At 31.6% G+C, this 12970-nt stretch overlaps 3 protein-coding genes across 3 annotated transcripts; 1 reads left to right on the forward strand and 2 right to left on the reverse strand.

The window, feature by feature from the left end:
* Window positions 1–1232: 1232 nt before the first annotated feature.
* On the reverse strand, window positions 1233–6087 carry LOTGIDRAFT_184158 (hypothetical protein). Its single transcript, XM_009066988.1, has 7 exons — window positions 5470–6087; window positions 4673–4765; window positions 3922–4047; window positions 3539–3656; window positions 2617–2707; window positions 2367–2465; window positions 1233–1895 (listed from the first exon to the last, which is right to left on the reverse strand). Exons 1-7 carry the CDS (start codon window positions 5476–5478, stop codon window positions 1730–1732), a joined length of 702 nt encoding a protein of 233 aa, XP_009065236.1. The 5' UTR covers window positions 5479–6087; the 3' UTR covers window positions 1233–1729.
* A 346-nt stretch (window positions 6088–6433) lies between these two features.
* Window positions 6434–7886, reverse strand: LOTGIDRAFT_108041 (hypothetical protein; the record flags this gene model as incomplete). Its single annotated transcript, XM_009066989.1, has 4 exons — window positions 6434–6487; window positions 6933–6992; window positions 7198–7344; window positions 7776–7886. The coding sequence occupies 4 exons, from the start codon at window positions 7884–7886 to the stop codon at window positions 6434–6436; spliced, it is 372 nt and encodes a 123-aa protein (XP_009065237.1).
* Window positions 7887–11239: 3353 nt separating this feature from the next.
* Window positions 11240–12386, forward strand: LOTGIDRAFT_108019 (hypothetical protein; the record flags this gene model as incomplete). Its single annotated transcript, XM_009066990.1, has 3 exons — window positions 11240–11468; window positions 11842–11934; window positions 12247–12386. The coding sequence occupies 3 exons, from the start codon at window positions 11240–11242 to the stop codon at window positions 12384–12386; spliced, it is 462 nt and encodes a 153-aa protein (XP_009065238.1).
* Window positions 12387–12970: the final 584 nt, after the last annotated feature.

Here is a 12970-nt window from a genome sequence, read left to right on the forward strand (position 1 = left end):
CAGTCACGTGATACTAACAAAGCGAAAGTTACGGTGATGCCCAACACTGATTTACAATCATCTGAAGGTAATTCAATATTATGTTATGGTCTTTTATTCTACTCCAGCTGACAACTGTCAAAATATATACCAGAGGCTGGAATAGAGGCAGATATTTCGGACTAAACGTTTACTTAATTCAAAAATCTACTGCCTATACTAATTAGTTGAAAAGTGGCCCTTAGCGTTTTCAATCCATTATCTGTATTGTGCAACTCCTGCTCACTCTACAAGCAAGAATTCTATATGGATTCTTTTGATTTTTAAAATCTTTAAAATTGCAAAATCAGATTTGTCGGAGACTAAGCTGTATTGATTCACTGTTAGTACAGTCTTCGTTTAATCAGTGCTTAAATTGAACACACTGTATCCACTTTCCACCTGTTCAGCGATATAATTAAACGTCTAGGCATACCTTAATACATATACAACTTACCCCACGAAGAATGCTACAATTTACCCAAATCACATGCTCATTTCAAATCCCCGCCCATCATTTATGAATAGTGAAACAGCGTCAGATCACCATCTAATCAAAGAAGCAATGTTAAAAGATCCTACCAATAATGCCTTCTTTCTCTTGTCATAGATATAACAATCATTGGAAAATTTTGGTCAATATAGCAAGGGGCAATATGGGAAAGGGGCAAATTGGGAAGGGGCAAAGTGTCGAGTTTGTGTGTTAGAAATTATAAGGCTGGTTTCAACTTACCCGTTTTACAAAAGCCCCTTTCTCCCTTAAGAGCTTCCTCTTGAGAGTTTTTCATGCAGTTACCCTCGTTAAGGTGAACTTGATGGTGTTAATTAATAACCTGTTGCCGCATTTAGAATCGTGTAATAATTGCAAGAATTGCTCAGGTATCGTTTTACTGTTCGACAAATTTAGAGTATTTTCAACACAAATAACTCAAATGATAAGTCGCAAATCCAACAATTCTGCCAAGGATGTTTTCCCTTGGCTTGATGTTTGGTATGTTTATTTCCAATTATTCATTGAATTGGAGCGTATCCAGGTTGACTTCGTGAAATTCTTTCCACAGGCTGGCAGCATTAAAAGCGAACAACCTCGCAGTTAATACACCCTTGTTTTGGATACTTGTTTAAAAAGATACAACCTCCCGTTTAATCCAGATATTAGGATTTGTAGGACTTCGGTAAATGGCCTTTTCATTATAGAGACAACAATGCGCAAACACTTTTCATAATCTAATATTTATACACATTTTATTTATATACATTATCTTTATATACACACATGTCTATTTACTATTATAGAAATAATAAAACCAAATCAAAGTACTTTAACTTAATCGTTGATTTAACTCAATCGTTGAATTACTCACTAATTACTAAGTGGACTAATTAGTTTTCTTGTTAAGACCAAATGTTAGTTCAAGGGCAAGATTTACATGGAACCAATTACGTAATATGCAAATGACAATTTATCTTCCATAAGGACCAACTTATAGCTGTGCCAATTTTTCCAGTTTTAAAAGATATACCAAAATGTTTACAACTCCAGTTGAATTATACACCAACATTTAACAGTGCAAGTATTCCTTCAGTTGAATTATAGACCAACATGTTTACATTGCAAGTTTTCCAATTATATTATATACCAACATTTTTCCATAACATGTCCAGCTATCTTATAATTACACTTTTAAAATTCCAGGTAGACAAATAATATTCAAACAGCTGTTCCTCTCTCTAAATTCTGTTTGATTTCTGATGTATAATCACCATAGAATCTCTCCAATTTCTTATTGAATTTCATATTTCTTTCATTAATATAATCAATATCAGCATCTTCATCAAATTGCCTTCTTCTACTATATTTAGATCTTTTATCAATCCTGTAACAGATTAAAGATGTAAAAATGATAGTCAGGTATGTGCACTCTTGAACAGTTGTTTTTAATTTTGGATTGTCAATATTGATATTTTACATGAGTTAACTGTTTTAAACACCAAGCCTGTAGGTCGGGGTTATATATTGTGAGCTCGAAATATTGAGACTATGATTGGGGCTGGATGTATGTGCTAATTTCGTTACATTGTCGACACAATCATGAATACAATTTAGTTTATTTGTTGCAGCTCGTTTTAAGGGTTGGGCTAATATGTCAGTAATTATCTGTACAGACTACTTCAGTCACCCCACTCTGTTCACACATTTACAGAGTAAATCAAGTTATAAGCATGATTTAAACCTAGTTATAGCACAGCTAAGCACCTCCCACTCGTTTATTCAATGAAAAGATCAAAGAAAATCTCAATATTTTATTATAACATATATGACATGTTGCATAATATTATGTACTTACTGTTTTTCTAAATCTTCTACCATTCTATTGACAGCGTCTTCTGAATCTTTCTGATGATGTAAACCAAGTGTATTGGAGTTAGCGTAAAAATCTTCTCCTCTATAAAATAATATATAACATAAATAAAAATAAACAAATCAAGACATCAATTTGGCCTCATATTCTGGAATAGTAATTTAGTTAGTACTTTTCCTTAATTATGGATTACATAAAAGCTAAGTCATATTAAATAGGAAACAACAAAACTTACAGCTTTTCTTTCTGTCTGTCATACTGTCTCATGTCTGGTTTAATTTTCTTTGTTAATCCAGAATACTGTCTATGTGTTGCCTGTTCATAATCTACAAATTTAAATATATAGATATATTATAATAGTAGTTTCCTCTCAAGCAAAAGATGATATAGCAGGTAAAGGGCACATCACAGATACATAACTTAACTAAGCTTATAGATTTTAAATATATATTTTGAGTAGGCTTATTCCTCTGTCCTGGTAAAATTTCTCACTCTGTATTCAGTTGCCCATTTTCACTAGCCCAATGAGGTGCAAGTCAATTTACATGTAGGATACAATTGGACAATTAGTTCGAATCATTGTGAATGTAGATTATTAGACACTTAAAAGGAATTAAAAGAGGTTTTCTAAAATTTTTATGTGTATTGGGGATACTGATAGCATTAATTTGCTCTATTCCATGTGCTTTATCACAAAAGGCACGTCACTATTTGTGACGGCATCAAATGCGTAGTTTTAATAGAATGACAGGAACCACAGACGTCTTTTTGGAATGATACAATTTCATGCAATCAGTAACCCTGATACACATACAATTTTTAGAAAACCTCTTTACAATCCCTTTAAAGAATAGTTCAATTTTGGAGCAATAGTCAAGATTGATTACTCATGTTAACTAATGGCAAGACACTCTTGCCTTTATTTGAAACACAATGGTATTTCAAGTCCTTATTTTGTTCATTACTGAAACAAGATCTTTCCAGGAGAAACTCTTTTTAAGGAAATGAATCTGTTTCATGATATAGGTTTTAAAGTTTTTAAGTCTAACAGATTTGGAGGATCCTTGAACAATCACCAAGGTAATCTTTCCCTGATTGTCTGCACCCATAAAACATTTTGAGGTTACTAATTTCTACAATAAAATTTATTTACTTACCAGAAAAACCAACATCAGGATTTTTCTTTTTCTTCTTTTTGTCCCATCTCTCTACTTCATCTGCTCCCCAATCTAATAATTTAACTCTATCATAGTTCTCTCCTTTCTTCACACATTCCTACAGTAAAAACAAACACATACATATTTTCATAATCAATTTAAGACCAAAGCTTTTGAAGTTCCGATGAGCATACAAGAAAAAATTCAAGGTACTAATATCAACCAATGCACATTATTCTAATACTAATAGACAACTTTAAAAATTAACTGGACTATTTTTTATGCAAGCCATTCCCTGTGTAAATTTGTAGTTGTGTTTTTTACATTGTATTCCTGATAAAGATTTCTGACATCAAAAATATTTTTATCAGATTCATAAATACCTCTCTTGCCCTCTCTTGTTCATCTTCCCATTCTGTACGTTTTATTTTAGCATCATAATTGGCTGGTCTTTTCTTTCTTTCATCTTCAGCTACAACTTCTACATGATTTAACTTACGAGCCTCATTCTACAAAATTAAGTTTTCTATTTGTAATATAATGCTATTGTATATCTTGAAAAAGATTTATAGTTTGTATAATGGGTCTCATCATTATAAATATTCAAACCAAATTTCATGCAAATCGAATGAAAACAGTTGTCTCAGTTGTGTACGCAAACAAATTTTGACACATTTTTCTTTTAAGTCAAGGCAATAACAGAAAAACTGTTTATAGAAAGATCGTAAAATTCGAACTTGTCCAAGATCTCATCATCATAAATATTCACACCAATTTTCATTTAAATTGGATGAAAACTATATTCTCCATTGTGTTCACAAACAAATTTTGATGCACTTTTCGTAAATCAAGAGCAATGAGTCAAAAAATGTCATCGAAAGATCATCAAATTTGAATATAAATGATCACACCAAATATCATTAAAATCAGATAAAAACTGCAGTCTCTATTGCATTCACAAGCCAGTTGTGGACAGACAGACATGGGCGAAAACAATATACGACATTATAATGTGAGCGTGTAAAAAAGCTTTTATTGCAATTTATTATCAAACAATACTTAATTATAAAAAGGATTGAGAACAGGCTCTTTTCATTTATAGCATTACTGTTTGTAAAGAAATGTTGACCTTACCATGCGAAGTTCCAGTTCTCTGAGTCTATTCATTCGTTCTTTAGCTGTTGGTTTAGATGAGGATGGACCAGGTACACTACTACTTACACTAGTCTGAAATATAAATTTATTTCTTACAATGCTTAATCTTCTTTTTTAGTATTAGGTACATTTGTTATTAAAGATTAAAACAATATTTATAACTCTTCTATCAAAAGTTCAAAAACTGTAGGCCTAGTTTTTAACGTGCATAAGAGCTAAAGATTATAAAATAGTAACAAATGACAAACTAAGCCCAGAATGTAGCCATTGTAGGTCTTTTTCTTGTATGTTAAAAATGAAATGAATAGATTAATTCAGGCCTTAAGAAAACAAATGCAAATAAATAAATCTTTTTGAATTTTAAACTAGAGGGATATAATTTAATCAGTATTGCTGCAATGGAGGGCTCTACTCAGCTATCAGCAGTATATCATTTGGAAATAAATAAGATATTATTTCAGTAATATACTCTATTATAGAAGTACTGGTCTAGGTCAAAAGAAGAGACTATGGATTTCAGCATTGTAGTGTAATACTTGGACGGTAGTAGCAGAGTTCATGGCTGGACTATATGTTCAGAAACAGCTAGCTGGTGGTGAAGCAAATATTGCTATATTACAATGCCAGCTCACTTCTTTATTATTCTTGGTTACCTGTATGTAAGGTAGCCTCCGCTACTATTTCCTTTTGATTATAACTTCTGATCTATGTTCATTACCTATTCATTGAATAATTGAAAAAATAATAATAAAGTATTACGATTTATCTTGACTTACCGACGCCATTTTAGAAATGTTATTATACCTCCAACGTGAAGAACTTTATCTAAGGGGGATAATAACATTCAGACTACAGCGAATTTCCTGTTAATAAGGCACATCAAAAAATACAAGACCCCAGTTATTCTAAACCAACAAAAAGACAACTACGAGAGCTTGAAGCTTGACGAATGCTTCTTATTTAATGACTTCTTTTTATTCATTGATATATATTTCATTGAAAAACATTTATACTCCGAATGAACATTCAAATACTAGGCCTATGCACTAAGGATGTTCTCAAACCCAATTCACAACAACCTTAATGATAAAGATGAAACAATACTGCATTTCAATTAATGATGCAAATATTCAAACTTTTCAAATGAATGCATTCTGTCAATAAAAAAATATCCTAGAAATTTCTTCATAACCTTCAAGGAAATGCCAAGGCTCATAATAATGAGATAATGAGCTAAACAAACTCCCCAATTTTTACAGGATCAACGGGGCGTTTAAGAATTGTCAAAATTAATTGCCTAATACAATTTCAAAATGCTCATATGTGTTTTGCTACCTTTTAGTCATATTTAGTAACTTGTTTGCGAAATCAGAAGAGTTATTTGTTCATATTGCCATGGGATCAATGGCAGTGTGTGCATTTTTTATTGGCCTAGTTTCTAGTATTGACACCATCAGAGGTTAATGTTTCCCAAAAAGGAAATCAGCTTCAACACTAATATGAGTCTTGGCATTTCCTTAAAAACAGTATGAGGTATGTTTTTCTCTATACTTAATCACAAATTTATAATCTTTTATTAGATCCTTCACAAAATCAACGATGTAACTACAGGCACACAATAAAATAACTGTTATGATGGTATGGAATCACAGGATAAATGGCTCAATTTCAACATCCATACATCTGACAATCTTCATATAGACAAACATGTTGGTGATAAAATTAACTATCATGACATCATCAAACATTTAATTTAGGTATAGTATAAACTCTCCTACATTTCTCATCAAATGTCTGAAAGTAAAACATTAGTAAATTACTTCTTCTATTCTCTATTCATAATCCCTAATACTATCAGATAAACAAGATAACAAATACTAACCCTTGAGAATTTAGAATGAAAGGAATTCTAAACGTTTGTGCGACTTTTTAAGTATATTGGGGTTACTGATAGCAATGATTTACATCATTTCAATCTCAGTCAAGATATCTATGGTTCTTACAAAATTACACTAAGAGTTAGTGCTAATGGCATTACCAACACAAAAGCTGTCTCTTAAAAAGTAACATCATAAAAATGCTTGAAATTGCAAGAACCAGCTGTCTAACTGAAAATTTGATTGGTGCAAGCTATCATTGGGCTTTTCACTTGTCACTGAAGACTTCTATAAGTATCCTGTTCATGTAGAAATCAATCACAACAGAAAAGGAAGAATAGCAACATCAATAAATTACTTACCCTATAACTTCTATCTTTTAATACTTCTTCTACATTTAATTCATTTTGCATTAAATGTAACTACAAAAAAAAAGCAGTTGCAAAAACTAAAATTCAACTTTGTTCAAATTTTAACATGTTGGCACAAATATTATAAATTTTGCTGATGTAGCTACAGTTGATGCAGAATCATGACTGCCAAGAAGAAGTATTATTGCACAGTGCAAACTCTGAGTAACAAAATATTTCTTATACAATATTTATATTTAGATATAATAATATGTACCATTTTTTGTTCCTTTCTTAAGTTTTTATAAACAGTCATATCATCTTCATCTTTGGCCCGTTGATCCTTTAGAGCATTGACCTTTTGTGAGACTTCAGTTATACATTTTTTAATCACCACTTGTCTAGACTCATGTTCCTTCAGCATCTGTTTAGAAAGAAAATAGTAAATAACGCAAAACACTTTTGATTAGTGAAATAAGAAATTTTTATCAAGGACCATTTTTATAATGAAAATCAAGGACATGATGATAATTTGATTCATTATAAGACATGAAAGAAAAATGGAGTCTTATATAGTAGGTTTCTGTTTCTAATCAAAGATGACAGGACAGGCAACATTATGATATAATGCAATTGAAGGAAATTACGGTAGGTTCACTAGGTTGTATAAACATGGTCAGCCCGATGCTTGATTATAACTATTTCCATGTCTACACTCATCAATTACTTGGAACGTTCATCAATTAAATCCAAAGGTATATTTACATGTATTGTGCACACCCAAGTTTAAATATGAAGTCACTGAACCCTGTTTTATAAGCAAAGCAGGTATATAAATGTTGTACTCTCTATTACCTCTCTATATAATTTTTCACATTCTGTAGCTGGATTTACTTTATTTGTAAAAGATTCAGTGGGTATACTTGTATTTAATGCATAAATAATTCTATCATCCATGAGCCTCATTCGCTTCAATGCATCCTGCAGAGAATAAAGAAATTAGCCCATAACAGAGGATCTGAAAACATTGCTTGTACTAAATTTAGGATGATGATTTTCCAATAAGAACAAGCTATTATTATTATACAGTCAAGTAACCTAATTTCGTGGAAACCTATTATTCGTGGATTGCCGGAAATGTTTAATAATTTACATGAGCGACCTCCCCCTCCCCTTAGTTTGTTTTGATAAACATGGGTTTTCTGTACAATATCAGCTAGTAGAATGAATCCAGTAGTTTCAAGCAAGGTAAAATGTATTAATGTATACTTTGACAAATACAAAATGGAGGATTTCAGTTATTACCAAACATCACCATTTTTTATCAGCCGAATTTCCTTATAATCCCTAGCCGTAATCGGAATTCCAAGTGTCGTCTGCTAGAATGTAGTCCAACGCATGAAGTCACGTGATCAACTAGCGGATTCCGTGTCAGCAGAAAATTTCTATGGAACACAAAGTGGACCATATTCTTATGTTTTTTCAGTGACTTTTACCAATAAATCGCGCTACGTATCATATTTTGTCAGTCACTATTTTTTTTAAAATCGTGGTTCTTTGAAGGAATTGTCACTAGTTATAATAAATTGATATTAAAGATAAATACTAGGAGAATTTAATTATACCACCCGGTATTGCCGAGTTGGTTGCTCATGAAATATGGAAAATCGAAATAAACCAATTTTAATTACTTTATAGAATATCTGAGAAAACATCTAAAACATAAAAAAAAATTTCATTTTTTTAACTATGACAAACTTCGGTGTTGAATCCTTATATCCATGAGAATAGGTTACACCACTGTACTATTAAGCTAAACCTGGTACTTAGGTGTCTTGAAATCAGAGAAGTTGGAAGATAAGTATTTTCATAAGGTAGGGAGTACATTTTTTCAGTATGAGTAGGCTAGTATGTTGTTATTTTGATTGATAGAAAATGCGATTTTGTTACTTTTGTGGAAGGACAGTAAGTTACATAAGAATGACAATGGCCTGTGTGACAATCGTGACTATTTACATAACCATATGAGTGCATGCAAGTCGAGAGGCATGATGATCGCGAATATAATGCACATTTCATTTTTATCGGGTGTAATACGCCTGACAACGCTCTATCAGCTGCATAATTTACAAATTCGACCAAAAAAGTCCTTTCATTTGTGCTTATTGACAAATACTAAAGCGCAACAAATAAAACACCTGAAAAGCTAGAATATCTGTGCATGACACCTCTTTCCTTTCACCTTCAATGGGCGCCGACATTTTGGATCTAAATTCACGTATATACGAGAATTAAAATAGAAAAAAGTGTCTTTGTTTCTTGCTAAATATATTTAATATTTTTCTTCATTTTGAATATTTCTTACGGCTTCTTGTAGTTTTCTTCTAAAATTTTTGAATTCTGAGATATGTCATTAAAAAATTCTTCATTCTCATTGAAGTGAGTGTTCAACGAGAGGAAATTCATAGAAAAAATTAATAAGGAAAATCACGCTTTAGATCCTTTATTTCGTTTTAATCATTGAAATTTATTAATTATCTATCTAAATTGGAATAGATGCCAGCTGAGGTATGTGTAATTTTGTTAATTTGTATTCTTGTAAACATTTTTTACCATGATGGCATGAATCAGATTGTAATGGTTAGAAATGGCCCACAAATGAGTATCTATTATTAGCATGCATAGTACAGTAGTAAGATAGACTAACATAATAATAGATTACAGAAGTCAGTCAGATCTTTATTTACATTCTTTTCTTGTTTTGTGCTTCCTTGCTAATGCTGGTCAGAGCTTACACTCTTACACTTATTTATGAGCTCTGAATACTATGGGACTTTATGATGAGTATGATGAGCTTACTAAGATAACACATCTCGTTCCCAGATAATATGAAAGCAATTTATTCCATTAGCTTCCTGATTCATTACTTGTGTTCATCCATCACAATAATTGATCAAAAATTAACAAGTTCTTAATTAATTTATAATTATATGTTAATTAGGGGAGGAAACCCCTTCAAATAGGCATGGAAACCAGGGAAAGGGGTTGGGGGACTTGTAAAAGGGGGAAACCACTACGGCACTACATGCCATTTTATTATTTTTGTCCATTGCATTATTGTACTTTGAGATATTATAATATTATTTTCATAGATTTCTTGAATCCATTTAAATATTGAGTTTTGTAATTTATATTCTGATAAAAACACGCTACGGTACAGGTACATGTACAACTTTAACTATGCTATAATTCTATAATAACTTTCATAATATAGAATATGATAATGCAGAAGGCTGATCTTAAGACCCAAACCCACAAATTCTATGCTATGGTACTTTTCATTCAGACACAGATATCACATGCTTGTTGTGGAATATTGGTAAATTGTGTAAAATGAAAGTACTTTTGCTTATTGCATTGGTCTGAAGCCTATATCGGTCACTAAACTTCATTTTTAGTGGACGATTTTCTTAAATTAATAGCAATTAACATCACTGAGCCAATAATCATGGTTATATTTATCAAAAAGGGTTTGGCAAAAAAAAAAACATGGAATTGACAGAAATTTGTTATTGTTCATTAAAAGAATTTACATGAGCAATGCGTTTCGAGTCTGCAGGATAGATTTGTTCGATTCTTGTTCCAGACACCTCAACTACGATTACAAAAATAGAACATGACACGAACGAGTGAAAGAAACATTGATCGAAACCTAACAACTAGCTTTGATTATCCTGACTAAAATTATATGTTGTTTTGAAAGAAAATATTAATCGGGATGACTGAAACTACACCTTTCGATTATTCTAGTCAATTGTTGATAGCAAAAATTTGTTGAGATTCAAATCTGGATATTCACTTGTGTCAGCAATTTGAGTACCATTACTAGTGGCATGTTGTCAACTTTAAGCTAGTGCGCCTCTGACTGCATGCATGGCTTCTTTTTTATACTACATGACATCTGCCTCAGATTGGTTGAGGCTGCACACACTTGGTCTTATTCAGTTGTCAAGTTGTAAAGGTATAATGCAATTATTGACTGGAATGTTTTTATGTAATACATAGCTTGATAATTTTAACTGAAAACTTCTGTAACAACCTATTCAGATGCATATCATTTGTCTGAATAGAAAAATCTTTGAAATTGGTTAAATTATTGAAATAAAACACTTTTCTTTGTTCTGGAAATGATTGGAATTGGGAATGTAATTTTCTGCAAGCTTAATGTTAATGATTGATTCAATAATGTTTATTTTTTGCATGCATTTCAATTCCTTTTTGATCTTGATAACCTATATTTTTGTTATATTCATTTGCAGATGACCGATCCTGTAGGAAATGCTAATCACAGACTTAAATCCTATAAAAATCTGGCATTAGATTCGTCAGAGTTACGGAGAAGGAGGGAAGAGGAAGGTATTCAGATTCGTAAACAGAAACGTGATCAACAGTTATTTAAGAGGCGAAATGTTTCTATGCCAGCACCTGGTGAAGATATGACAGTTAGCGATGTCCAGGAAAATACAGTGTCATCCTCTTCTGCAGTAAGTTCTCTTTTATTCTGAAAGAAGATTTTCATGTCAATAAACTGTTCAAAGCTATCTGTAAGGAATGATCATGGTGTAATGTTATGCAACAGGAAATTTCTTTATCATGGAAGGCCAAATTTTTTCATTATAACACTTGCCTTTGAAATGTGACTTACAGAAAGGTAAAACTTTTTCAACGTTTGTTTTATGTAAATATGATCAACTCAGTAACTACCAGTCTCATAATCTTAAAGATATAATTCAAAATACATCTTTTGGTATGGCTTAAATTTGTGTGTGTCACCTGGTAAAACAACTGCTTTACATACTGAAATGATATCTTTAATTGTAGTAATTGTATTGTTAATGATTTTGCTCCATTTTTCAGGGAGGGATAACTCCAGAAATGGTGCAAGCATTATACAGTGATAATACTGAAGAACAGGAAGTTGCTACCCAAAAATTTCGAAAACTCTTATCTAGAGGTAAATATTGTCTTATAAACTTGAAATGAATACAGAATTTGAGGCTGATACTGGTAGATTAGCATTAAAGTTTCAGATGAATTTGTATTATCCCAAAGATTTGTCCGAAGTTTGGTGCTTTGAGAATGTTGTTGCTCTTACATCTCCAACAAATATTCATGAAACAAACTACAATCTATAGAAGACAACTTGTACTGGAATTTTCTAATAGATTGCAAAAACCACACTCAAAGATTTTGGAATTGTGTGAGTTTTTTATAGACTACAGGCCTATTATTGTTACTGAAAATTATTTTAAGCATTTTATTTCAGAACCAAACCCACCTATAGATGAAGTAATTCATACAGGAATGGTTCCTAAATTTGTTGAGTTTTTACAGAGAGACGGAAGCTGGTCTTTACAGGTAGGGATTTATAATATGAAATGGATAAAAAAACTGATAATTATATGAGTAAATTTATATGACTGAAATGACTAGTGAAAATTATTGAAGTTTAGAGAAAGGGCGTTGCACTTGGAGTGTTACCGAATCTGAAATTCAAATTATAACTTTACTCTGACTTGAAATTAAGGCCTAACTTGATTTTGATCAATGTAGAAATACTTCAGAATTTTCAAAGCTGTCATCTGAAACAACTGTTAACATATAACACTATATAACACATGTATTGTATTTTATTAATGTTTATAGTTTGAAGCAGCATGGGCGTTAACTAATATAGCATCAGGTACATCTCAACAAACTCGTATAGTTTTAGAGGCAGGAGCTGTACCTATATTTATTAGATTATTGAGTTCAGATATAGAAGACGTTCAAGAACAGGTACTTTAATGTTGTTATTTCATAGCTGAATCAATTATATTGTTTCATATGATCTAATATCATCAATTTCACAAAATGCTCATTAGTAAAGTTGCCTATCCTCTTTTTAGATGCAATATTGTTAAAGCTAAATTACAATGAAGTCAAAGGAGTGTTTGTGTGGCACTATGTGCTTCATTTTAGATTCCCACTGCTTAATTCTCAAACTTGTA

The sequence above is a fragment of the Lottia gigantea genome (assembly GCF_000327385.1).
Source record: "Lottia gigantea unplaced genomic scaffold LOTGIsca_8, whole genome shotgun sequence".
NCBI lineage: Eukaryota > Metazoa > Mollusca > Gastropoda > Lottiidae > Lottia > Lottia gigantea.

Bases quoted from the DNA above. Each gene is read 5' to 3' on its own strand.
- LOTGIDRAFT_184158 (XM_009066988.1), bottom strand. The intron at 4,048-4,672 runs GTAAGGTCAACA...TTAATTTTGTAG, and splicing joins GAGAACTGGAACTTCGCATG to AATGAGGCTCGTAAGTTAAA. The intron at 2,708-3,538 runs GTAAGTAAATAA...TTAAATTTGTAG, and splicing joins TCCTGATGTTGGTTTTTCTG to ATTATGAACAGGCAACACAT.